The 24881-nt window shown below is 48.4% G+C and overlaps 15 protein-coding genes across 17 annotated transcripts; 8 read left to right on the top strand and 7 right to left on the bottom strand.

Annotated features, from left to right (window-relative positions):
- Positions 1-363: 363 nt before the first annotated feature.
- Positions 364-1318, top strand: FVEG_06990 (hypothetical protein; the record flags this gene model as incomplete). Its single annotated transcript, XM_018895477.1, has 3 exons — positions 364-447; positions 497-700; positions 755-1318. The coding sequence occupies 3 exons, from the start codon at positions 364-366 to the stop codon at positions 1316-1318; spliced, it is 852 nt and encodes a 283-aa protein (XP_018752732.1).
- Positions 1319-1406: 88 nt separating this feature from the next.
- FVEG_06989 (hypothetical protein) lies at positions 1407-2677 on the bottom strand (the record flags this gene model as incomplete). Its single annotated transcript, XM_018895476.1, has 3 exons — positions 1407-1445; positions 1517-1603; positions 1655-2677. 3 exons carry the CDS (start codon positions 2675-2677, stop codon positions 1407-1409), a joined length of 1149 nt encoding a protein of 382 aa, XP_018752731.1.
- Positions 2678-2947: 270 nt separating this feature from the next.
- FVEG_15975 (hypothetical protein) lies at positions 2948-4361 on the bottom strand (the record flags this gene model as incomplete). Its single annotated transcript, XM_018905203.1, has 4 exons — positions 2948-3417; positions 3463-3567; positions 3920-4207; positions 4256-4361. The coding sequence occupies 4 exons, from the start codon at positions 4359-4361 to the stop codon at positions 2948-2950; spliced, it is 969 nt and encodes a 322-aa protein (XP_018752730.1).
- Positions 4362-4897: 536 nt separating this feature from the next.
- On the top strand, positions 4898-5198 carry FVEG_15974 (hypothetical protein; the record flags this gene model as incomplete). Its single annotated transcript, XM_018905202.1, has 2 exons — positions 4898-4948; positions 5004-5198. 2 exons carry the CDS (start codon positions 4898-4900, stop codon positions 5196-5198), a joined length of 246 nt encoding a protein of 81 aa, XP_018752729.1.
- Positions 5199-5651: 453 nt separating this feature from the next.
- FVEG_06988 (hypothetical protein) lies at positions 5652-6558 on the bottom strand (the record flags this gene model as incomplete). The annotated part of the gene is made up of 2 exons (XM_018895475.1): positions 5652-5774; positions 5827-6558. 2 exons carry the CDS (start codon positions 6556-6558, stop codon positions 5652-5654), a joined length of 855 nt encoding a protein of 284 aa, XP_018752728.1.
- Positions 6559-6969: 411 nt separating this feature from the next.
- On the bottom strand, positions 6970-8077 carry FVEG_15973 (hypothetical protein). The gene has a single exon (XM_018905201.1). The coding sequence runs from the start codon at positions 7912-7914 to the stop codon at positions 7033-7035; it is 882 nt and encodes a 293-aa protein (XP_018752727.1). The 5' UTR covers positions 7915-8077; the 3' UTR covers positions 6970-7032.
- Positions 8078-8406: 329 nt separating this feature from the next.
- On the top strand, positions 8407-10218 carry FVEG_06987 (hypothetical protein). Of its 3 annotated transcripts, none has more exons than XM_018895472.1 (3): positions 8407-8974; positions 9024-9535; positions 9580-10218. In XM_018895472.1, the coding sequence occupies exons 1-3, from the start codon at positions 8431-8433 to the stop codon at positions 9841-9843; spliced, it is 1320 nt and encodes a 439-aa protein (XP_018752724.1). In that variant the 5' UTR covers positions 8407-8430; the 3' UTR covers positions 9844-10218. The 3 variants fall into 3 exon arrangements, with proteins under 3 accessions (XP_018752724.1, XP_018752726.1, XP_018752725.1); XM_018895474.1 differs by having other exon boundaries at positions 8419-8974; positions 9602-10218; XM_018895473.1 differs by having other exon boundaries at positions 8423-8974; positions 9024-10218.
- Positions 10219-10940: 722 nt separating this feature from the next.
- FVEG_15972 (hypothetical protein) lies at positions 10941-11964 on the top strand (the record flags this gene model as incomplete). Its single annotated transcript, XM_018905200.1, has 3 exons — positions 10941-11385; positions 11432-11686; positions 11738-11964. The coding sequence occupies 3 exons, from the start codon at positions 10941-10943 to the stop codon at positions 11962-11964; spliced, it is 927 nt and encodes a 308-aa protein (XP_018752723.1).
- A 374-nt stretch (positions 11965-12338) lies between these two features.
- On the top strand, positions 12339-12660 carry FVEG_15971 (hypothetical protein; the record flags this gene model as incomplete). Its single annotated transcript, XM_018905199.1, has 2 exons — positions 12339-12359; positions 12409-12660. The coding sequence occupies 2 exons, from the start codon at positions 12339-12341 to the stop codon at positions 12658-12660; spliced, it is 273 nt and encodes a 90-aa protein (XP_018752722.1).
- Positions 12661-12992: 332 nt separating this feature from the next.
- On the bottom strand, positions 12993-13501 carry FVEG_15970 (hypothetical protein; the record flags this gene model as incomplete). Its single annotated transcript, XM_018905198.1, has 2 exons — positions 12993-13319; positions 13367-13501. 2 exons carry the CDS (start codon positions 13499-13501, stop codon positions 12993-12995), a joined length of 462 nt encoding a protein of 153 aa, XP_018752721.1.
- FVEG_06986 (hypothetical protein) lies at positions 13016-15894 on the top strand. Its single transcript, XM_018895471.1, has 5 exons — positions 13016-14091; positions 14142-14434; positions 14479-15081; positions 15138-15401; positions 15452-15894. Exons 1-5 carry the CDS (start codon positions 14026-14028, stop codon positions 15783-15785), a joined length of 1560 nt encoding a protein of 519 aa, XP_018752720.1. The 5' UTR covers positions 13016-14025; the 3' UTR covers positions 15786-15894.
- A 470-nt stretch (positions 15895-16364) lies between these two features.
- FVEG_06985 (hypothetical protein) lies at positions 16365-17158 on the bottom strand (the record flags this gene model as incomplete). Its single annotated transcript, XM_018895470.1, has 2 exons — positions 16365-17018; positions 17072-17158. The coding sequence occupies 2 exons, from the start codon at positions 17156-17158 to the stop codon at positions 16365-16367; spliced, it is 741 nt and encodes a 246-aa protein (XP_018752719.1).
- A 546-nt stretch (positions 17159-17704) lies between these two features.
- FVEG_06984 (hypothetical protein) lies at positions 17705-19965 on the top strand (the record flags this gene model as incomplete). Its single annotated transcript, XM_018895469.1, has 4 exons — positions 17705-18855; positions 18906-19557; positions 19605-19649; positions 19699-19965. 4 exons carry the CDS (start codon positions 17705-17707, stop codon positions 19963-19965), a joined length of 2115 nt encoding a protein of 704 aa, XP_018752718.1.
- Positions 19966-20318: 353 nt separating this feature from the next.
- On the bottom strand, positions 20319-24845 carry FVEG_06981 (hypothetical protein). The gene is made up of 2 exons (XM_018895467.1): positions 24297-24845; positions 20319-24248 (listed from the first exon to the last, which is right to left on the bottom strand). The coding sequence occupies exons 1-2, from the start codon at positions 24610-24612 to the stop codon at positions 22774-22776; spliced, it is 1791 nt and encodes a 596-aa protein (XP_018752716.1). The 5' UTR covers positions 24613-24845; the 3' UTR covers positions 20319-22773.
- FVEG_06982 (hypothetical protein) lies at positions 20425-22671 on the top strand (the record flags this gene model as incomplete). The annotated part of the gene is made up of 1 exon (XM_018895468.1): positions 20425-22671. The coding sequence occupies one exon, from the start codon at positions 20425-20427 to the stop codon at positions 22669-22671; it is 2247 nt and encodes a 748-aa protein (XP_018752717.1).
- Positions 24846-24881: the final 36 nt, after the last annotated feature.

The raw sequence follows: 24881 nt of genomic DNA, 5'->3' as shown, positions 1-24881 counted from the left end.
TACAGAGGCAGGCCTGAGTTGGTGTTGGGCCCTCTCGTCTTGGGCATAATTTCTACTCAAGTTCCGTACTGCATCAGAACGTTTGAAGGATGTGAGACCCTGCTACCATAGCACGGGCCAGCGGTTGCCAAACAGGACAGCCGGCATTAATGCACTACTGCATGAAGGTGTGAACTCGGTACTGTGGTGAAAGGGGGGCGTGTGACTTAGGCCAGCCTTACTTCCGGGCCGCAGCTTGGTGGCTGATCAAGGAGCCCCTGTTCAGTTTCAAGCCCAAGTGGCCGCTCTCCTGTCACAAATATCGCCCATCCCCCAAGATTCCTTTCTCTTGCTCAACCTCTTCATTCTCTCACCTTCGCCAAAATGAAACTGGCTACTCCTAGCTTGACCAATAATGCCACCAAACCCCAACTAGAGGCCCCTGAACGGAATGAGAATTTAAGAGCGGTACGTCAAAGATCCAATGTCATGAACGTTTCCTAACCAGAAGATCCAGAAGCACGTCGGTGACCCAGACTGCCTAAGAGTACCCCAAAATTCCCACGCATCGCTCTCGTCCTGCCTCAAAGGTCCAGACGACGATGGTGGTGGCGACGACGATCTTCCTCAGACCTATCATATAATTGATTGGGTCAACAAGGTCGAGGAGTACCTGCCAAAGTCGGAACAGGGTCAGGCGGCTTCTTCCAATGGTGTTGAGGTATGTCTCCTGCAAAAAGAAACTTACGCCTGAACTGAGATATGACAACTCTAGGAACAAGTTTCTCTCAATGGTGGAGGCTCAGACGGAACTGAAAACTGCCCGTGTGTTAGGGAAAACGACAAGTTTCTTACCTTGGCCATCAATCTCATTGCCTCGTACCAAGCCTTGTCCCAAGACCCTGAAATCCTGAAGAGTTTCGGCCAAAGGTTCAAAAACAACGAACTGTGTGTGGTCATTGAACACATTTTTGGACTTCTCGAAGGCAGAGAAGTATCTCCTGGCCAAGTCTTTCGAGATTTCCAGGCTTCAAAGCCAACAATGCTGACCAGCGAGGGCCTGATGCTCCATCCATCGAGATTAGACATCAAGCAACTCGGCAACAAACCGATGCAACTCCCGCCACTACCTCCACTTCCTCCTGATCAGAAATGGGATTTATTGATATCGGCAGGTGTGTTTTTGGGTAAACTCGGCCTCTATGCAGTTCAGGATGAATCGCCTATTGAGGTCATCTACAAAGCTGCTGCTGCTTGCAGCAACATCGACAAGACGATGGGAAGCTACAATATCACCACTCACAATGGACCCAGGGACAAACATTCCTGGCACACGTAGAGTGTTTTTGGTCTGAGAGGCATCAGTGCCAGAAGAGAGGAAAATTACTATACATGAATGTTTGGTCCTATAAATGCAAATCCCATCCTTACTCTCTTCTCCAATCGTTCTTCGAAAAACTCATGCTCTATCTGCAAACATTAAACAACAAGCCATAAGCAGATATGTAAAACAAAAAAAACAAAAAACTGCCTGTACCATTTCATACTTGTCATCATCTGGCTCAAGAAGGAAGCAATCGCACTCATCGATTGCCTTTTCTAACAATACACCCAATTTCAACTTCTGTTGGTGGTAGACAATCGATGCTGCATGACATAAGCATTGATGTCTTACACTCTGCAAAGCCTGAGCACGAAGGATACGAGCCGAGAGCTCTGTGTAGTTGCTGGTGTCGTTCTCTTTGAGGATTTTCATGCTCCGAGTAAGCTCAAGATCTAGGCCCTTAGAGTTTGTTTGGACACGTCGTTCAAGCAACTTGAACCTGTCTGTCTGCTCGTCATCGACCTCGTTAAAAAAATCGAATCCGTCGGACACGATAGCAAGGTTGAACGATAGGTCATGATACAGGTACAGCCGAAGATAGTTGATTAGGCGATTGTATGAATTGTCGGACCTCTCAATCTCCTCAAATAGGGAACTGAGGTCATCAATGGATTTCTTGAAGCCATCTTCTTCAGGGCGAGGCACACTGCGTAATTGTTGGAGTTGGCGGCGGTAAGTCGGTAGATACTCAGCTGTCGGATAGACTGTCTGTACCTCCAACTCGTCGAGTTCGTCGCTGAAATGGGATAGTTTGCCATTTATTCTGATGTAAGGCGACTCATCCAGCATAATGTCGTAATAGCGGCCATGATCTGCCAGAAATTTCCCATTTTTTACTGCAGAAAGGCCCCATTGGCTATTTGGCAGTTCTTTGCCGAGATAATTTTCGTCCACTTCCATGTTCAATCGTAATGGTTCGAGTCGTGTGCCCTTTGACTGGAGTGCTTTTCCCAAAATCTCATAAGCAAGAAAGTATTTTGGGATGCCATCGGGTATCGGTTGCGTAGGGTTCAGCTTGAATCGTTCACAGAGACGCTCGTAGTAGCGTTTAATGAGCTCGGGCACGTCATGCTTTGCTGCCTCGTCATATAGCTGATCAGGGTTCGCGTAGTTTGGTGAAGTTGCATGGTCAATGTTGGAAAGGAGCATAAGTGTCTTGAGAGACACACTGCGCTCTGATTCTTCATTTTCGTAATCTGGTTCGGATGTCTCTGCTTCAGAAGAAGGCGGAGTAGACGGCACCGGGGGGCAGAGAGCTGCGTTAGGCTGTGGCATAAGAAGCTCCGGTTGAGCAGTAATGGGAGTCAAAACCATGGTGTTTGAGTTCAAAAGACCGAAGATTTGAAAGAAAAAGAAGTAAAATTCAAGAAATGGATTAAGGAGGGGTTGGCTAGTATATAAGGCTGGTAGCAGGTCACCAGAGAGCAGCTAAAGAGACGCGAGGCTTCTTCCTCCGGCTCCGTGGAACTAGAACAAGCCCTTACACACACCCTCCCAGACGGAAGTTGCTAAAGCAAAGCACGGACATCAAGGAGTGCGGCCTGTATTCAATCAAAGAGGCCAAAGCCAGAACTATTGCTGCCACTACTGATCATGAAGCCGATAACCAACCATCACCCCAACAACGAGAATTACACCTTGCAGAGATACATGATACAGTTCATGTTGGGGTCCAATGAAGTCTTGTAGCTGGTCTAAAGTGAGGGGAACGTAGTGGTAGGTCTCATTTCGAGGAATTCTCTCGAGAGGACGCAAAGTGACCTGATAAGGGGAGAACCGGGGCCTCATCATCAGTGCGTGATAGACAGAGTTAATGACAACAAGATCGGGCCATGGAGGGACCTTCAACACTTTAACAAGGATATTATGGTTTCTTTTGGTCTCCCAATCGAATTCCCAACCGGCAGACTCCAGCTGTTTCTTTGTGGGTTTACGGGCAAGCCAGAGCCGCCTTGCTCCGAGGTCGATCACTTTGCTAGGTCTGAAGTCTTGGTCGAAAGCAGGCTCCATATCGGCAACCATCTCAAGCTTTTCGAAGTCGACTCCTCTCTCCCCTTGATATGTTAGAGATGATTTCCCAAGGCCATGACTAAACATACTTAAGGTTTGATACACTTCATTCGTCAAGACAACATAAGCGACGGAATTAGTAGCATAGTAGTCATAAACAGCAAGGCTGGTATTGCAAGACTCCATGTTGTAGTCTGCTTCAAGTGAGTTTGCGCATCTGCGCACTAATATCGCAGGGGTAATAGGGTTCATATAGAACATCACTGTGGGCGAATCGAGCGATCCTTCCCCGATCCTAGGCGCCCTGGTAACTCAAACTACTTCGAAGGTACATGATTTCGATCTACGTGCATGTCCATGGAATGCATATGTATTGCTGTTGGATGCGACCCTGTGCTACCGTAGTCCCCGAACCCAGCATTTCTTGCACATTGTTGGCGCTTGATTTCGCCTCTGTTAGGTACATAGAGATTGCTCCATCGGGTGATTTTATCGATCTCCGTTAACTGCTTGCCCAACTGGCATTTTGTCCTCCATACCACTTACGGTGATACTTGGAACCTGCGAGACCTATTAACTTCCACCGACGTTCTGACTTTGGCACCATTATGCCATAAAGTACCACAAGCCTCTCGTTCTCTAAGCACTTTATGTCCTTCTCAAGGTGGTCGAGCTCGCATGCGGTCTTGGAGGAAGGAACCCACTGATTTCGTATCAGTTCCTTGACTTCCCAAGAAATAAAATAGAAGGATTCATCTTCGGGAATATGCTGAATCTCAATTCCCTTAACTGGGGTGCCGTTGAGCTTCTTCAGTTCATCCTTTTTATTTTGTGCTGGAAGTGTTAGAGCTATTCTTTTTCTGCAAATAAAGGTGAGCTCACTTAGATTCTCCAAGATTGTGGCTGTGATAATCGTTCCCTCTCTTTTGTCTTTCAGCAGTGCACCAAGGGTTGTAGGCGGTTCAATGGTCTTGAACGGTGGTTTCATGATGCTTGATGAAAAGGAGTTTACGCATTGACGACTGGGCCTCGTACGTACGGCTTCTAAAGTATCTTCCCAGTCCGAGCAGAAACCAGGCGAGGAGGTCAATATACATGCAGCCATCGATGCAAGTCTACGTGGATATTGTCGGCTCATACGTTGCATGCACTGGTCCTCCATTTTAGGGACGAACATTGCTTCTGATGAAGTCCACAGCATCGCACCATAGGTAGTGCCGACATATTAGGAAGGGACGACAGTGCCTTCGTAAGTCTTCCCGCTAATGCACTGCTACATATGGGTGTGGACCAGGTTTGAAGTGAAGGGGCGTGTGCTCACCCTTGCTCTCTGGTATCGACTTGCAGATACACTGGACCTACGTAGCTCCCTGGGCTACAGGATCAAGGAATCCCCGTCTCCATTGGCGACTCTCCTGTCACAAATATAGGCCATTCCCCCACTCCCTTATCTTTCATTGATTTCCAAGCGAGCAGCCTAGCTTGAAATCAGAGAACGATAATCCAACGCCCCGGCCCTCGATGATGGAGCGAAAAGAAGATGATGAAACTGCTACTTCCAGAGGGAAGAAAGAGGTCCGTCTGATACGCGGGTCTGTAAGTTGATCATGGGCTGACACAGCTATATTAGGACGCGGTGGTTGATACTGAGGAATACCCACTAGCCTGGGAGGTATGGACCGTTGATTTGTACGGTGAAGAGTACCACCGCTGCACCAATATTGTCGCGGAGAGTCCGGTTGCGCCCAGCCCTCACACCGATGGTCATGGGTCTGATGCGGAGAATAAGCATGTCTCGGCTTGTCCAGGCAAGACCAGTCCCTGACTTGGCAATTTCGACGTACGGGGTCTTGGAGGAACGTTTCATTGTATCTATGTAGACTCGGGAAGTGATAGAAATGCAACACCACAGTTATGAGAAGGGAATTTTGGATCTCAACTCGTGAATACTAATCTCACCCGATCAGAGTATCCCAGTTGTCCAACAATGCAGTCCTGCAGGCGGCGGGGATCCGAAGGTAGGGGCATGAGTTGACTACCGATCTGCACCTGGGACCCCATATTGACATACTCATTTATTTAGCTCGGTGGAAGCTACACTGATGATAAAAGAAAGCTTGATCAAACACACGAGATTCTCTACCACCTAATTGTGACAACGAACAGACAGGAGCTGGGATTGGCAAACACTTTCAACAGCTACAAAAAGACTCTCTTAGAAGACTACCCTGAAATTCTTCTGAAGTGATAGGAAGTAGAATGGCACACAACAATGAAACTAGCTGAGATCCTCTTCAATCAATGAGTAATCAGAGGTATCCTCCTCATCCTTGCAGAGGTCATCTTGAACTTCCCCGGAGGCAAGATGGCTGTTTGTGGTAGGCAGGCAGGCAGTCGCGCTCTATTATGTCTGTTAATATGTGATTCAGCTTCGATTTGGACTGCAGATTTACCTTTTGATTCTCTTCAGAAATAGACGTTAGCGCCTCCCCCGATATGCACAACTCAGGATGCGCGGTTTCTGAACGCTGGCTGGACAACGCGTCCCCCAAACCTCTACACCCCGAGCCAAAAGTCCGAGACGAGGGCGCAGATGAGGCAGATGATTCAGTAACTTCCGGGACCTCCTGTCCCTGTTCGAATACGGAAGCGCATTCCGATGAACTTGCCTCATATTTCTTAGGGTCGAAGGGAGGCAAAGTGTTCGTTGGAATCTGGTTCCGCATCGTGGTGGCGAACTGAGATAATTTGTGATATGAATCGTCTTGCTGGCTGCGCAATCCCAAATAGCAGTCAACTTCATTAGCATGCATCTTAATGCTGTGACTGGCTCCCGTGATGCTCTGGAGGGCATGGTAGATGCCACGTAAGAGCGGTTTGCCCTCGTTCGTAGGTAGATAGTTCTCAAGTGTACAGAGCCCATCGCTCACCTCACGGATCCGCGCCTTGATCTGATGACAGACTTCAGTAATCCTCTGGTTAGAGAGTTTCTGCGTTTGCCGGTCCAGTCTATTAGTATCGAGCACATGATTGAGCTGTGCCCTTAGGTGCTGAGCATAGACTGGCAGACTATACTCCATTGGGGGGCGCATAGAGGCAAGCTGGGGATAGATAGGTTTGGAAAATGGAATCCTAGGCACGGAAGGGGCATATGGGGATGGGGCTTCTGTATTGAAAGTAGCCATTTTATTAGAGTGGGCAGTGTTGGTGAGTTGTTGATGAAGGAGGTGGGTTGATGAAGGATTGAGTTGAGGAACTAACATGAGCGGGGGATAGCCAGTATTTGTGAGATGAGAGCCTCGTACTCGAACCTGAGTATCAAATGACCAGCCATTATTCTCAGAGCGCAGCTGAAACCTGTATGGACTAGAACCCGGGGCAATTGCTTACGCGCCTTTTTAGAATATTAGTCCATGTACCCCCAACTCATACCCCTACCTAATCCCTCCTACATCAACCGGGTAGGCTTCGCTAGTTCATGTTGCTTGCGCATATCGGCTTGAAGCTGCAGGCGACTGACACGCTGATGAAGTGTGAAAGCGGTCACGTATCGTTTGCTAGTCGGCTGTTTAAGCCCCGCAGTAATTGGTGATTTGGTAGGTAACTTCAGATGGATTGAGGAACGAGCTGATCCCCTTCATTGGGATATTACAACTAAGCTACTTAGATAGTCTGGGTAAAAACTTTCGAAGCTCTTTCCGAGCTTTTTCCTTGATCTCCCTCCACAACTCCTCTGGGTTTTCACTCGCGACCTCATGCATCGGAAATTCTTCCCAAGCCAGCAAATCCTCCTTAGCGGTCATCTTATGATATATGATACAGGCGAGCGGAGGTACCTCACTTTTTGATCGAGTGCTTGCATGAATTTGAGCAAGCCCCCTTGCCACAAGAAGGGGTAGTTCCTTGCCGATTCCTTTCAGTTCCAGTATCAGTGGGGTTGGGATGACCAGGACACAATTAATCAAAGGGTGGTGTGGCCGTGGTTTAACGGCTGGTGGTATTTGGGACTGGGCTTGAAGTGATGACTCATTTTCAGGTCTGAATGTAAATCGAGTCATTGGTGGAGAGGTGGTATTGATTTGAAGTGGCTTCAGGCAAGGGGGAAGTTTGTTTAGTTGCTTATCGTTTTCAGAGCCTGGCAGAGGAGGTAGAGGCCTGACTGAAAGTGGCTGGGGCTGTACTCTCTGGTATGAGACTCCAAGTGAAGGTTCATTGTTTCCAGATCCTGATAGTAATGGAGGCTTCGGAAGAGGAAGTGAAGGTGGAGGAGGTAGAAGGTAGGCTTCAGGTGAAGGCTCATTATTTTTAGAGCCTGATAGTAATAGGGGCTTTGGAAGGGGTAGAGCCTGGGCTTTGAGTGAAGGTTGGTGCTCTGATAAAATGTGTAGACCTTGAGGCAGCGATCCAAGTTCATGAAAGCCTCCTGTATATTCTTCCACGTCAGCACCACGTCGGTTGGCACTGCGCTTAAAGAAACGCCAAGTTAAGTATGCCAGGGGGATAACCCCGATAAGTGCAAAGAGAGCATGAATGGCCGCCATTGTGCTCGTTGATCAACTTGGTCTGGGTCTTGGGGGGGTTTTGGGCAGCCAGTTGTGTCGTATGCACCACGACCAAGGGAAGGAGGGACTGCGGAGTAGGTCATGTATGACAGAATTTGCGAACTGTCCAGGCGAACCGATTTCAATGAGGCCTGCCATCTTGTTGCCTTCTGGGGTTGTACATTGCTTTAAGTAGAAACTCGCAGTCATCAATTACCAGCTGCTGGTCTGATAAAGCCCGGATGTGATACTGACCAGGGCAGATGTGAGCTGACGATTGTGCTATTCTGATCTTAGATTAGCGCAAGACTGTACGGACTCGTTTTAGGAAAGAATCTACGCCTTCCATCGCTTGTGCCACGCAATCCTTGTATGCATGCTGTAGACACGCCACCCTCTCAAAATGAGCAAGCTAACTACTTTCATCCGTACAATATGGCGCTAGCTAAAACCTGGCAGTAAATCGCGCGCAAGTGTCCCCGTCGCCTCATCTTACCATTCCCAAGGCAAGTCATAATGTCCCGGAATCACGGCGGACAGCCATCGCTATCACACGGGGAATCAAGTCGCCCGTCCGAAATTAGCTTGCAGTCGCCTCGAGAGCTAGAGTTTATTTTGGAAGACCCGCCCTCGAGACAAGAGACGATAGCTAGGGCAGGGCCATCTGCAGAACTGCCCCGTCAATTTGTTTCTCTTGTCAAGGACCTGTCATACGAGGATGGCCAGCTGAAGAGGCGAAGAGGCGAAGACCTCGACGGACCAAGGAAGGTCTGGAAGAAACTGGCAAAGCTTCAGAAGATTGACCTGACTCATAACCCGTATCAACGCCTTACTCTAGAACCCTGGCAAGAGTTGATCATCATTGCTGCTACTCGAGTGGATCGGCATCTTGGCAATAATGAAACCGCAGAGGCAACCATTCTCCAGCTAAATGGTAAAGCATTGGCCCGTGACACCGTTATTAGGGATGAACGAGTTGTCCAAGATGTAGTTCAGTTGGCAGATCATCTGTTCCTGAAGTGGGGACATGATTTTGCCCTGGAGATCCCTCTTCTCATGAGTAAGTAAATTTGACTTGACTTCTATGTTGCTTTCTTACACCACAGTAGATGTGCCTATATCAATTCTTCGTCAACAGGGCGCTCAAAAGTTCACTCAATTAAAGCTCTTGCTTCAGGAACAGAAACCTTCTCCTAAGATCAAGAGTTTCCTTAAGCTCTATCTACCATTTCTTGTTCGCTTATTGCGACCACAATACGAACTTTCAGATATTCAGAAGGCTTTGAAAACATCCCTGTTTAGCCAGACTGACTGGGATACCTTCCGAAAGGCATTAGACGGTCCCGCGCCGGAGTACGACCCAATCAGAGATGCTTGGACGGTGGGGGAGCCATCAGTTGAATGGTCTAAATTCATCGATTATGGCAAGAACTACCCAACGAAAGCCTGTGTCCCAATTATTGGCTTTAAAGCGTTTGAAACTTCCCCTGATTTACGGCGGAAGGTGGCATATGCACGTGAGAATCAGACGGGACAGATACCCACCAATCCAGACATTTTTGCGTATGATTGGGCTGAGGATATCCATGGCCCTGTGAAGGAGCAGGTTTTACGAGATTTGGTAAGTTACCGACCTATATGTTCTCAATCTTACTTACACAGTAGGCACAAATCGGCTTCATTCAAGCCGGCGATATATACATCAAGAAGGTCTCTGTACTTCATGGGTGTGCCAGTACCACCGTATCAAAAGGACATCTACAGATCGTCGTGCCCCTAGAGAATTCACCTTGGGGAGTTACTCTTTCTAGTCAAGGCTCTAGCACGTCAATTCAATGGAACACAGAGACTGCGTATATTCTAGCTCAAGAAACAACACTCTCGGCTTTAGGATGGATCAAGTATATCTCTGTGCTTGCCACTACTTGACAGTCAAATTGCTTTCTCTCACTCCTCCTTAATCGTCACCACCTCCTCTCGAGTTCCCTTTATCTCCTCAACAGGAATCGCAATTTGCTCGGTCCCTGATCCCTGAGCCTCAGTTGTGGCAGCTATGCGCAGCTGTTAGGTAAGAAAATTATGGGAATTATGGAAATTAATACATTCTTTACTTGACATATCTCTGGCCTCTTGCGGCGTGGTGTTTCCACTGGCATCTTGTTCACTAGGGGTAGAAGAGTAGTCTGGCATGTTGCAATCTTTCACCGTTGAAAAGAATAAAATAGAAGTGTGAGTGCCAGTCTCGTGAAATCGGTATTTGCAGGCTCAGAGACTATGGTAACTTATACCTCAACGTTCTTCCCGCTCCTCGCTTTTGCTGAACATGATCGTCTTGGGGCTGCATGATTGTCTCGAAGCCTCAGCTTTGCTAAGTCGACTCAACCTCTTCACTTTGGCTGCATAACGGGCTGCTTCCATCATAATCCTTCACCATGTTCCATCTGCCTTCTTTCTATGGTCCGAAGCCATAATCCATGGTTTATTACTTTAAGACCCATGCAATGAAAGGTAGGGTAGCTTTCGAGCTATTGAGAAAATAGACCAATAGCTACCTACTTACAGAGGCGGTACAACAACTTTCCACGACAATTCTGCAGGATCCTAAACAGAGCTTTTCGCATATATCTCCATAGGTAGCCAGGCGGAGGAGGGGTGTAGAGAGGACGCGGTCATTTTTGCCTGGTCATTTTTGCCTGGTCATTTTTGCCTGGTCATTCTTGCCTGGTCATTCTTGCCTGGTCATTCTTGCCTGGTCATTCTTGCCTGGGTCATTCTTGCCCAATCATTAAGCAATCCCAGCACCTGCTGAGGCATTACCCCTCATTTATTCAGCATGAGGCAATTTCTATCTTCATTTTTTTTAATTTCACTTATGTTTTAGTCATTCTTGCCTGGTCATTCTTGCCTGGTTATTCTTGCCTGGTCATTCTTGCCTGGTCATTCTTGTCTGGTCATTCTTGCCTGGTCTTTCTTGCCTGGTCATTCTTGCCTGGTCATTTTTGCCTGGTCATTTTTGCCTGGTCATTATGGAACCCATTCTCAAGAGCCTTCACGCCGTGCAGGCCAACCCTCACATTCTGTCAGCCTCCGAGAGGAACCTACTTCTGGCTCAGTGTCGCGTAACCATCGCGCAACTAGAGGCCTCAGGGATGTTAGACAGCGTCCAGGATGCACACTCTGCAGGGTTTCAATTCCACTCAAACTCACTCAGGCGACTTACGTCAATCCTCAATGGCTTCACCAAGGAAAGTGATGACAGGATTTGTACCTTTCAAGATTTAGACCCTGAGCTTGTTATTGTTTGCGGCTTGTGTATATCTGTCAAAGAAGTTAGCAGAATGAAGGCCGATACATGGAGCGCAGTTATTAGACAAGCCCGGCTCACTGCCAAACGCTTGGCTCCGTATCTTGCAAGAAGCACTCAAATTGAAGGGGCTGTGAACAAATCATCCAATAACAGCTTCAAGACAAGTCAGTACCAGTAGCTCCACTTCACACCTCTTCTAACCAACCCTAGAATTTGAGTCTTTTCAGAAAGATTTCGGTGTATTCCGCCGAATTACAGGTATTACCGACAATGGAGTGAAATACTTCCACTATATTGCTCCGTGTGTGCCTCAGTTAGAACATTTAACTCGATTGGCCGCTACTGGTACGGTAGCCTTATATGTGCCAGAGATCGAATCAGACGGGCGTCTCAGGATCACAACTCAATGGGATGAGAATTTCTTGGCTGGATTGTTCGGATGTCGGCTGGACGACTACGATGCTGGTAAGTTGTATTCTGTATGTTTTATAGGGAAGCTACTGACTTCTCGGGTAGCAGGGCTTATAGCATATGCGTATAGAGATCGCGTGACGCAGTACCTTGGATTTTATATTTCTGAGGCTATTGAAACCTCCCAGACACGCGCATCTGATCTTCCAGAAAACCCGGTGACACAAAGTGTAAGCTGCAACGGGTTCCCGGGACAGATCATTATTGTTGATGTATATGTTGGCAAGGGGAAATGCATTGAAATCCTTGGCCTTGCATCTTTGGAGGCGTAGAATTAGAGAGTGGTAACTGTCACAAACATTATTGGATGACTCAACATCCGGCACATTTTACATGATTCGCTAGCAACTGTGTGCAGACCCACTTGTAGTAACCTGAGGCCTTCTGATCAGCTGGTAAGAAGTTAATCCTCACCAGCCGGTTCTTTGCAATTAAAAAATACCACCTCTTATTTACTAAATGCCGCTTCCCATCTCGCAACTATCAGTGCTTGAAATAGCTGCCCGAAGGTGTTGAATAATCGAATCTCAAGATTGATCACCTGCCTCACAAGCGCTTGGGCATCAACGCATTGAATCCTGAAGTATTTAATCTGGGCTCGCGGCTTGTAATCCGCCCAGAGGTGGCAGCGACGTCTAGCAACAAAATGACAACGAAAGAAACCATCGTAGGTAATTAGGCGAGCTTAACTTGGTGCCTTCGCTAATCATTATTAGGACAACCTTTGGAAGGAAGGGCTGTCAGGAAGCGCAGATCTCAAAGACAAGGATAGGAGCCCCTATCACGAATTTTCGGCAGGAACCTTCCAAGACTTTGAATGTGCGGCCGAATGTATTGAAGTATCGTTTAGGCGCGGTAATGAGGTAATTGCGAGGAAAAAGCCACCTGGACATATGCGCTCAGTTCCAGGCGATGTTACTATTGTCGTGAATGGTGGGAATGAGGGCGGAAGAGCAAAAGTGTGGTAGCCTTAAGAAAGAGTGTACAAGCTTTGTGAAAGGAGACCAAACTACCTACCTATGGAGTCATCTCCTGTTTTGTTCGTTTCTACAAAACCTAGGTAGTCAACTTTTAGCTTCACAGGTAGAACCGGTAGGCTGGGACCAATCAGTAGGTTGTTTTTGAAAGAGCTGGGAAAGCCGGTGCTTGAAACTGAATGAATACCTGCGTAGGTACTTTAGAGTAAGGTATCTCGCGAGGCGTATCTTGAAAACAAATTATCGTTTATCTTATCAACTATCAGCAGAGTTACGGTCACGTGACCAGTCGTCATTACTAAACTCAATAATAACGTACGAAGTCACAAAGTACATCTCCTTCCATTAAGAACACAATTTGAACAAGTGCCATGATGCAACCTTTTGCATCCGCCTGTCAAAACGCCATGCTCGACGCATTGCTGACAGATATCTTCGAAGTCCACCTCTTCGCCATGAGAGTGAATGATCATTGCACGCACGGCAGCTTGATTCCCTTTTTTGAGACGTTGGTAGACAGCCCAGATCAAGTAAGGCACGGCCTCGAGAGCAGCCTTCCAGCGGTCGGCATGCCATATCTCAATTGTCATTGTGTCGGTGGTCTTTCCAGATACCACACGGAAACCAAGAATCTCTCTCGTGTCCTCTTGCTAAGCATAATCAGCATGATGTTATCTGCGGGGACCAAAAGACTTACACTGATTTCTATAACACCCAGAGGTGGGAGGTGTCTGTGACTTCCTGCACTGCAGTCCAGATCATCATTTGCCGTATGAGCAGTATGCTGAAGAGTTTGAGCTGTAGAAACCACAAAAATGAATGATTTCACCATCTTGAACATGAGGCAACTCAGTAACCAACTTGAACAATGAGACGAGCCAAGCAACGAGTGAGCCATTATAAGTTTGAGACCTGACCAGCCAACCCCTTGCCCCAATGCCAGCCACTTCGAGTTAAGAGTTAACGGTCTCAATCATCTGCTCCGCACCAACTTGGACCGCCTGCATTATTTATCAGCGCCGTTAGGTCTCGAAGAGATACCCTGGCAGTCACGATTTGCGACTGACTGTCCATCCTTCAGATGAACCACTGGCCAGAAATAGTTCGCCCTGCATTAGCGTTGTTGCCCTCAATCGACAACCCAATTCATTCTACGCACCCCTCCCATGTCACTTCCCGGCCTTTCAGGGGCAGCTGGGTTTGTGCCATCCTTTCTTTGCACTGTTGCAGTAGGATAAGATCAGCTGCCGATTGTGACTTACATGGGGCACTCAGTGTAGTTGTGTTTATATAACTTGGCGGCGCCTCCACTCACTCATTTATTGATTCGCATTTCTCCAAATCCAGTTGATCACAATGGAAAGACGAAATGTACCATATGCCTCGAATGCCTGCTTTACATGTCGACGACTGAAGCGAAAGGTAAGAGTCGTATGTTTTGATACTGTGCAGGTCATACTGATGCTTCTTAGTGCGACAAAGACGAGCCATGCAAACCATGTAAGACCAGAAATTTACAAAGCGTGAAAGAGTCTCTTACAGAGATGTTCCATACGGACCGTCGAACATCAGCGGATACAGCGAGCTCATATACCCGCTTCTGCTATCTAATACGCCAAAGAAGCTCCTTTCTACAGGGGTTTGGATATGTACTCGGAGATGGCAACCCCATAGTTGAACATCCCCAGGTCTTGCCTGTCCTCCGCAAGGCGATACATAAGTTCCAAAACGGTCAACAGACAATATGTCATAGAGACTTGACAATGTAAGATGGCTCTTTTCGTGGAAGCCCCTGCTAATATGCGATAGTGAGATTCTACTTGGCGAGCCAAAGCAATCTGCAAAGCTCTCAGTGCTTCACGACGGTGAAGTTCTTATAACAGCTGAGTTCTTTGGAGAGGCGCCTGGGCAACAAGTCAAAGTCTGGTTGTTGAAGATAGCGGATGGGACCACCAGTTTCCTGGGCCCTCCCACATGGCTAGGGCCGACGCGGTGGTGTATCGTGACGAACTACGATAATTTAATTGGGCATGCCGTCATTTTCACTCGCCGCCCAGGAGAAGAGGTGATATCTGTACCGGTGCCGCCAGGATCAAACAAATTACTGTTCCTTGAATCATCCCAATCACCGTTCCTTGAATCATCTCAGTCACCGTTCCTTGAATCATCTCAGTCACCGTCTCATGAGTCAACATCTTTTTCGGTACCGTGGGTTAGCTCACCTCAAGCCGAAAGGCAACCCACATGTGCATGGGTCTACAAATACGGCGGTGAGCGTTCGTCTCAGAAAGGCATCCTTATTAAGCTCAACTCTGTTTACTATACTGGCGAGGCCAATCGCCACCTCCGAAAACTACTGATTGCTTCTGTAGAGGAACAGTCTGGGGAGGATTCAAGACACTGCGAAGAGCTGTAGGTCTAATTCCTTGGCTAACAGAATTCGCTTCTAACTCTTCTTACCTTCCCAGTTCGATAACACCCTATCGAATCCACTATTGCACGGAGAAATATGTTGAGAAGAAGCTCCAACTCGAAGCCAACTTCTCTCGAGATATATCAGATCGTTCTATTTTCATCGAAGCATATACGCCTGGTGAGAGGCGCTGTTCCATCTATGCTCAACAACATAAAGAAGCAAGCCAGTGCAGTATCTCTATCGATACTGATTACTATCGTGACAAAATTATTGTTTTCAACTGCGATGATGAGTACATAGCATCATGTCCAGTCAAGTAAGTTTCATTCAAGGATAGTATCATACCGTCTTAACCATTATCTCAAGGCGACGTTGGACAGTGCATTGCGAAAACCTCCTTTACAAAATGAAACGAAAAAAGAAGGATGATTCATATATCTACAACTTCTTTTCATCTTACGTAAGGAGTTATATCGCTGAAGATTTAGCATGGTTCAGTCAGACAGTCAAGCGCAAATACTCCCAAGGAAGAAAAAGTGTGGTCTCAAAGTTGATTGCAAGTGGGAAAGAGTTCCATTGGCGAAAAGATCGTCAAAACCTAGGAGATGAATTCCGTGGTATGCAGTACTCTGCATTTTATGAGTTATGGAGAACCCAGGGTGTCGGCCAGGGCCGCTATTCTAGAGTACGTTATAATTAAGCAGTCATATTTCCATCACTTCAATGCACAAATTATAATACACCGAAATCAATCCACTCGTCAAGTTTCCTTCCCAACCTTACATCCAAAATGCTCTTTGGAACGGGAGGAGCTCAAGAACCATGGGGTCACTAGGCTCATCGTCGTCGAGGATCTCAGCAAACTTAAACCCCTCGCCAACACTTTCAAACATCAGCACACGGCGTTAGCAATTCCATCTGTGCAGTTAGGGCACACGTCTGGAACGGCTTGCTAATGTCCCAGGCGTACTGCTTCACTTTCGGGTCAATAGATAAGCGAAGGGAGTACGACAAGGCGCGCACCTCGGGACTTGTTTTAATCGTATGTTCGGGGTCTTCATGTTGGGCTGGTCGTCTCAGATCACCAGAAGAAATGCGAGGAGAAGGAGAGGTGAACGGTGTTCTTCGAATGCTACGAGTCTGCGGTTACGGGTAGGCATATGAAGGTCTCTCTCTCCACCATCACGGGGGTAAGATAATTGCTGAACGAGAGTTGACCATGGGGCGACTGGGGCATTGCTAAACACGAAGACCAATGAAATAACCTCTTTCAATATCATTACACACTATACTTGTCCTCCAGGAGCCTCTTTGCCTCCTCCTTCAGGGGGCCATCCTCCAAATCCTCAAGCAGCTCCCAAGTATCTTTCCAGCGAATTTTGATAGACTCTGGTGTCTCCCCGACGATGCCCTTGACTTGCATACATTTATCGGCACCCATCTGATCATGCCTTTCCCACGTGTCCTCCCATCGGACCCTGACTTGCCTGTGGTTCAGTGATCTCCCCAGTCTCACACCTAGCACACGTACAGGCTGGGCTGGTTCATCCACAGGCACGGGTTGGGCTGGTTCATCCACAGGCACGGATTGGGCTGGTTCATCCACAGGCACTGCTGCCTTATCCTTAGGAAACTCGATAACCGTACAGGCCACGACTCTGACCGGATTTCTGGGTTTTTTTCTGCACATCGGGCATTTATCGATAAACCCTCGCTTCAGGTTCAGCCGCCTCTGTCGTGAGCCATAGGCACACCGCGAGCACAACGCATGGCCCTGGAAAAAAGGAGGTCCACCAGTGGCTGGGCGAACAGTCGAGCAGCTGTAGTAGTGATCCGGAATAGCCTCGGTGCATACCACACATTCTTTCCAGGCGAACTGCTTCGTCTTTGGTATGCCTTGCAACTTAAGTTCTGCGCAATCGTCGCAGAATAGCTGGATTGAGTCAGTCAAGGCCGGAGAAATGCAACAGGAAACGGAGAACGAACCTTGTGATTGTTTGATGCTCTCCATTTCGGCTTGCCGTCAAGATGCTTGGCGCAACGCCAGCAGCGGTCCCAATGCCGAGATTCCATGTTGATTCGATTGCCCCAGGAGGTCAAGAGAGTGGAAAGGGATGAAGAAGCGAGAACAGAATGTGGGAGACGAGCTGTCTTTAAGTACCCAGAGCCAGCACCTCAATCACGCGCTCTGACCTCAAATGATGTAATCCCCTCGTTCAGGTTGAATACTATAGCCAACCACCACGCTCAAGTCGAGCCCGTGATGATGCCCGCTGTATCGGTACCTGCCTTCCCACGCAACAGAGCAAACCTGGCTTGGAGCTTCCTTGTATGACTGGGTTGTGAGATCGAGCGGAATCAGAAGGCAAAAAGGCACTATTGCCGTGATTTGCCTCTGCTTGGCTATTGAGCGGCCTTGGCTCTCTGGTTGAGATGACCCCGTGATCAAACCAAAGCATGACTATAAGTACTTGCTTCCTCCCCAAACTGCAATGCAAAGTTTTACCGACCTTTCATCATCTCTACGCCCAGAGGGTTTCCGTCGATTACCAGTCTTCACTGGCAGGGCGAGGAACTGGCGACCAGCCACTGAGACCAGAAGTCAACAATATGAGCAAAATGTCACGAGAAAGTCCGGAGCGCCCGCTCATGGAGCCATTTACCCCTGAGGCTTCTGACGATGGATGTTTATCAGACGGAGAAGACATCCCCCGCCGTCTTGAGTCTGCAGCCAGGACCCTAGCCTGTCGTCTGCGTACCCCTATCGAGATTGACACTATTCTCAACAGTATCTTGCGCGTCACAAATGCCCCCGAGGCCCCCGAGCTTGATGAATACCTGAGTCAAGCCCTGAAGCGGTTTTCGAAGCTGCAGCAGTCCCAGATCGCATCTTTTGCCCACAAGATCTCTCAAATTCATGAGGAGAGTCACCAGAACGGTGATGACGACGATGTTGAAGCCGTTACTCCCCATTCACATGTGGGATCTCCTCTTGTGGCCGAAAGTGGAAGTTCCGCGCGCTGCGGAAGAGTTGGGGAAGAGCTCGAGCGACTTGCCACGCAGGTCAACAACAACAGTTCCGGCGGTTATTGTGAGCCTATCATGAACACAACACTGATCGAGCGCCCCCGAGCGGGTATCGCTACTAAGAGCCCGAAACCAAGTCCTTCTGGCAGTAGGTCTAGCATCGCCACTGATGAAACCAGCCCGGAAGAGGTTGTCTCCGAAGAACCTGATAGCAAAGAGAGATCGCTTGGAAAGGCGGTCTCCCCGAGATCAACCGGCAGAGTACGACACTTCTTACTGGATCAATCGGTTGCCGATTTCATCCACGAAAGTTATGAGCAGGTCCAGCGGCTAAGCCTGCCTGGCAACTCCCAGGACACATACAAAGACCTCTTTGATGCATTACAAGCCCAGACCAATGAGGAGCACGAATGGTCCGACGGATCCCAGTGGGTGGCCGTGGTTGAAGCAGGAGACAACGACCGGTGCGTGGGCAGTATCCGCTTTGCGTTGACGGCTTGTGGGTTTGCTAAATGGCATCAATCTCAAGTGAGATGGCTTGAGCGTGCAGCGTGCATGGACACGCAACTTGCCATAAACGCAGTGTACGAAAGGGTTCTTGGCCAAAAGCCCAAACAGCCTGGGGCCAGCCAGGACCAGTGGAGGCGACACCGCCAAAAGCTTTCGACGTATTGCACGCGCGGTAAGAAGTGGCTTCGATTACTAGGTGCATTCGGCTACGGTATCTTACTTAAAGATGCATGGTATGTTGTTCTCTTTGACGAATAGAGGTTATTTCGCTGACCTTTGTTAGGGGGCTGGTGAAGTCTAAGGATACAGAGCTAGACACTCTGATTATAGAGTGCACCCATCAGACACAAAAGATGGACGTGCTGGAACTCCTAAAGGAACAGATGTTGTTCCTCCTGAATACGGGCAGGACGGTGCCTGACGAGTTCCGGAACCAGCTGATGGGAAAGGGGTACCCTGACCCTAGCACAACGTTGACTACCTTTACTACAGGTAATGATGAGGTCGACGCCTTCTCCAAGGAAGTTCGAGGTTCAGGCATATCTGATAGCCTTCTCATTCCACAATCTGAATTTCGATTCGACATAATTTCATTGCAGAGGCTTGGTTCCACAACATGGCTGAACGATGACATTGTGCTCGCCTGTTTGCACCTCTCAACAAAGCTTCCTTGCGTTCGCGTAGGGTTCTCGGTCCCCATTCATCGGGAGAATACGCCTCGAGCTCGTCGTTCCCTATCGCGCCCGTTTCAGAGACTTGCAATGCATATCTCGGAAGAACACGAGACCGACAGCCGGTCAGAAACCAATGCTCTCGTGTGGCTATTCCCACTCTTCCAACGTGGGAACCATTTTAGTCTCTTGGAGATCGATGAGCAGACTAGACGAATTTGTCATTATGACTCTAGCAGTATTGGAGTAAACTCTGATGTTAAAGTGAGTATCCACCATCGCTTTTGGCAAAAGGAGCTCACCGAATGTAGGTAGCTTGTAACAAAGAGTTTCCCGAGTTTCAATATATCGAGGAGGTAAGTGCTTCACCTTAATACGGTGACATAGCTAACAGGCAACGAAAAGGAAGTCATGCGTCAGCACGATACGCATAGCTGCGGGCTGTTGGTAATCAAGAATGCTCGTGATAGAATGATGGGTCGACCAGTGAGCGGAGCCTCGCATCGTTACGACCCGGTTGAGCTAAGGGTGGAAGCTCTTCGCATCCTACAGTCAGCATGGAGGGATGGTGCCTTGGTTATTCCGCCGATGGATGGCACGCACAGGAAACGCAAGCCTAAACGCAAGGGCATTGACAAGACTTACAAACGACAGAAGACGAGGAACAAGTAGCTCGGAGACGTTAGGGTGTAAATTAATTATGCACAGATAATGTATCTGTAGAAAACCTTGTAGTCCGGTTGAAATAAAGCCAGAGACCATACAATATCCCTTGTTTCCAATAGTGGTATTCAGTATGGGACGGCTCACAAGTTGCTACGTGAAGATAAAACCTTGTCAACCTTCAGCGCAGGCTGGGAAACCGTCCAAATTCGGTCTAGTTCGTTTGGTACTAACAGGACCAGCTTGTCACGTGCCGGCACTCCCTCCTTCGTCATTCTCGTTCGCATTGTCTCTGGTCAAGATACACGTGCGGACGAGCTGGTTCCTATCAATGCTTCCCTTATGTGCGCATCTGTGTTGTTCACTTTTGTTTTGATGCCTCTATAAGCAGCTAACGTGAACTCAATTATCCTCGGAACCTCTATCCAGTCGTAATTAGACACCCTACTCCATCCACATACAAAATAGATGCTGATGACCGACCGTGACGACGAGATACGCGAGCTTCGGCGCCAGCTAGAAGCGGCTAACGAGCGAGAAAAAGCAGCGCAGGAGCGCGAAGAAGCAGCGCGACAGCGAGAAGAGAGCCTCAGGCGTGACCAACGCAATACATCGTACCATGAGTATCTACGACTCTGCCACGAGGAGCTTTTTATGACTCTGACTGTGCAAGACAAAGCGAGATCATCGAGTGGTGGGACAACTGACGTGACGGGTAAATACTACCCCCTAACGTTGCGTCCTTGGGACGGGTTTCTTGACGGACAACGACGATGTCACACCATAATTGAGGAAACAGTACCGGAACTTCTTTTGCCTTCACGGAACGATGTCCGTGCAGTAGCGCGAGCTTCAAACAAAAGACCTGTCGCCAGTGAGGAGGACCTCAGGACATTCGAGCATCTGGCTATCGAAGATCCTGTGGAAAACGTATTCGCCGTGTTTGGACCACGATCTCAAACTTGTCCAGGCGGACAAGAGCTCGATTGCAAAGCGATTACATTCGAGAATCATTGTCTCAGTCTCACGGAGCCCGACGATACCGATAGTGATGACGGAGATATCGATGAAATCTTTGTCAAACCTATGCATAGGCAGCCCGGGTCAAAGAAAAGAATGGCACTGCATCGGAGAATACCAAGAAAGCGAGGACCCGATAAATGGGCTATACGAACCACGTTGGCTGGAGAAAAATATGCCGCATTCCCCGGCGAATACAAGGCAGCACACAAAATACCTGCCGAGAGTTTTCAGAAGGCTATGTGCAAGGAGGACCTATTTACGCGTGTCATTCTGAAAATCTCCAGTGGAAAAGTCAGCACCGACGGTGAGACGCGCTTACAAGAGCAAATGGAAGAGACAGTCGCCAAAGCACTCGCCCAAACATTCCACTACATGATCCACCTCGGCAGTAGCTGCGGCTACCTCACGGCCGGAAAAGCACTGATCTTTCTTCATATCGAAGACGATCCAACAGTGCTATATCATCATATATCTCAGCCGGATATAGATGCCAAAGGCTTAGACGGGACGGTAGATCCATTCTATACCGCCGTCGCACAACTGGCTGCATTTTGCCTGCAGACCTGCCGAGAACCTGGCAAGTCTAACTTGTGGAAGGAGAAGGCGATTCTCCGGCTGAGCAAGTGGCCGCAGCCGTACACCGAGATGCGCGGTGGGACAACAGAGGAAGAATCGCCCCAGTCTATACACTCTGCCTCATCTTATGCTGGATCAGTTACTGCTGCCCAGAAACTCACAGTACAACTGCGACAAAGGACGAGGGCGTCGTGCAACCCACAGCAGCAGCCAGACGCCGATAACGATACTAGTGATGAGGAGTCGGCCGGCGGTGCCAGCCGACGGAGTCACGGCCTACAAGCGTCGCTTGAAGCGAAAGCCCCCGGCTCTAACAAACGTAAGGATATCACATCAGGGAGCGAGGAGGGTCCAAGCAATGAGGAGCTGGAACTTGAGTCCCGCCCCTACTGTACCCAGGACTGCTTGTTGGGTCTCAAGAGAAACCAGTTTCTTGATGAGAAGTGTCCGAACGTCGCGTTACATCGCAGTATCACTGGAAGTATGGCACATCCCATTAATGCAGCTCGTCTCTTAGACCTCTTACATAAGGACCTGACTCCACCCGTCCGCCGCTTGTGTTCCATTAGACCACTAGATGGTTGTGGTAAATACGGACGTACAGGGGCTCTCTTCAAGATATCTTCGAGACGCTATGGCTATACTTTTGTCGGCAAAGGGACGTTCGCTGCAGCCGTCGGCAGTCTAGAACATGAAGAGAAGGTTTACCGGCGAATGGAACCACTACAAGGCCATCATGTTCCTGTCTGCTTGGGAAGTATTGCTTTGGTTACTCCATTTACACTACCAGCAGCTGATATAGTTCATATGTTGCTCATGGCATGGGCGGGAGATGCGGTCACGATCAAAGGTAATGGATTATCTGAGTGGCTGCGATTTCGACAGCTACTTTTAACTTGTGGCGTTATTCATAACGATATGCGGCAAGAGAATCTCCTCTGGAATTCTGAGCGTGGACACCTTTTACTCATTGACTTCGATCTAGCAACTATCTTACCAGATATGCGTCAAACGCAGTTGAAGCGGCTATCCAAGAAGAGAAAGAGGCATTTGCATGACCCTGTGACTATAAAATATTCAACAGGCAGCAACTGGTATCAACAACTGATCACATAATCAATGCAAAAAAACATTCAAGCAGGAAATCTTGAAGACTCGTCAGGCTCATAATGAAAATGAGTCCCCTAAATTTCTAACTTGATCTTCTTGTTATTGCCCCTAGATGTATTTCCCGGTCTCGAATTCACCACGAATTCTGTAAGACTGATCGATGAGTTGAAAACGAGAACAATACCTGTTGTCGTTTCGGAACTGAACGCCTAGGTCCTGTAGCAGTTCAGTGACCACAGTCGGCGAGGCATTATCGTCAAGACGTAGTTGAATGACTTCGATGCCGCCTAGATAGCGCAAGATCTCCAAGGTAGCCATGTCACGCCAGCTCTCTGCATCTAAAACCAGCTTCTTTATGCAGGTCAGTTGTCGGCCATAAGCACGTGACAAGTTTGTGATATCCTCTTCTTCAAGATTCCACAAATCATCTGAGGCCCAGAGAATGTCAAGTGCCGGATTCAGATAAAATGACCATTCTATGTGTTCATGGTGGTAAATTAGGGTAAAGTGCTGCATTGTATGCCTCCGAGACTCAGCACATACAGACAAAGCAACTGGGTATCGATCGTGCTTGAGCATCTGTCGAGTTTCGCCTGCTTTGAGCCAACTTTCCATGCTTCCAAGGATCTGAAGTCTAGCGAAATCTTCAATGTCGTCCGTAGATTGATTATCAAGCTCAACTGCCTCAGCTCCGATTAGTCGAGGCCTAGGCCAAGTTGCCTCCCAGATTTGGAGACGGACTTCGGGTGGAAGATCGTCAAAGGTAAGAGAGCGTGCCCGCCTATGGGAATGATGTAGTGCCCGGTTCTGAGTCAGGATTGGCCGTCCTGGATCGAGTAATGGCCGGGATTGACCATGTTCAGTGAGCAATGGTCTAAACGGCTTCGGCCCATGCTGGCGTTCGGTGTTTATTCCGGATTCTGAAAGATTTCTCTTCCTGAGCGGCTGATTAGCGAGCTGCGTCCGTCGAGCCGCAACCTGCTCCGGGCTCATCCAGTATACTTTAGTGACCCAAGTGCACAGCTTGAACTCATTCCTTCCAGGCTCAATAACTGCCACTCGTCTTTTCTGCTCCGTGAAGGTTCGAATGAGACCAAAAATTGTATAAGCAAAGCGAGCATATAAGTATTCGCCCGTGTACCTCTCGAGCTGGTAAGCTTCCTGATTGTGAAAGACGTTCGCGGGGTACAAGAGATCGTCCGAAGTTGAAAGGTAATGTGCAACCAGTCGGTAGCCGTGGCGTGACATTTTCGGCACTAGAGCAAAGGCTCGGCAATTGAAATCCCTCAAAAGGTCCTTATGAAGGTAGCAAATATTCGAAGCATTGCCTGGCCCGAAATCTTCGCCACGGTTCGCAATATAATCGCCCATCCGGTTTTGATGGAACCATGAAGATTGATTGTGGGGTACCAGATAAGCTGGCTCTGTTGACAAACCGCCAGACAGAGCGCAGTGGTATGTCGGAGATGCTGCCACTACTGGTGCGCTTTCGAAACTCGTCCATGCCTCGGGTATACCGTCGTGCGGAAACTGCCAATCCTCAAAGTCGCAAATAACAGCGAACGGGTGGAGGTCATCGATCCCTGAAAGAGGTAAGCTGAAAGAATGCGTATCGGTAGCGGACGATTCACCTTGGGGAACATGAAGGAAATATTGTCCATACGTCAATATGCCATCGTAGCTAAGCCTCACAGGCATCTTTCCACGATGATCATAACTCAGGTACACGGTCGAAGCATTACCTGTAATGATCTGACAGGCTGACAAAACTGTTCCGTGGTGGACACCATACGTGTATTCACAGTCGACTTCATCGCGTCTCGAAACAGCATCCAGCCTAGGGAAACGGAGCAAAGTACTCTGATGTTCAGGATAGTGAGGATGCCGAACGATGATGGGAGGCTCACCACATTGCGGCGCGGCGCGGCGCGGCGGTTGTAGAAGCATTTTGGCACAACATCGTAGGCACACCGATGCCAGGGCATTCCAGAGTTTTTATCTCTCATCAATTGACCCAACAGTTTGGTTGACCCCGGTCCTGAGAATGACGGAACATCAGTTCATCTCGACCCCTTCCCCAGCCCCTCCACTCGCATCTTATCGCGCTGAGGGTGTTTGACTGGATAAGCGTGCAGAAAACGAAACACGTAGGTAAAAGGAACCCGAGTAGAAGACAATCCGATGAAGTGATAAAGAAAATACATAATGGAAAAGGC

This window comes from Fusarium verticillioides, chromosome 7 (genome assembly GCF_000149555.1).
Source record: "Fusarium verticillioides 7600 chromosome 7, whole genome shotgun sequence".
In the NCBI taxonomy this organism is placed as follows: Eukaryota; Fungi; Ascomycota; class Sordariomycetes; order Hypocreales; family Nectriaceae; genus Fusarium; species Fusarium verticillioides.
The sequence above is the reverse complement of the archived record's forward strand: the minus strand, read 5'-3'. Positions and strand labels throughout refer to the sequence as shown.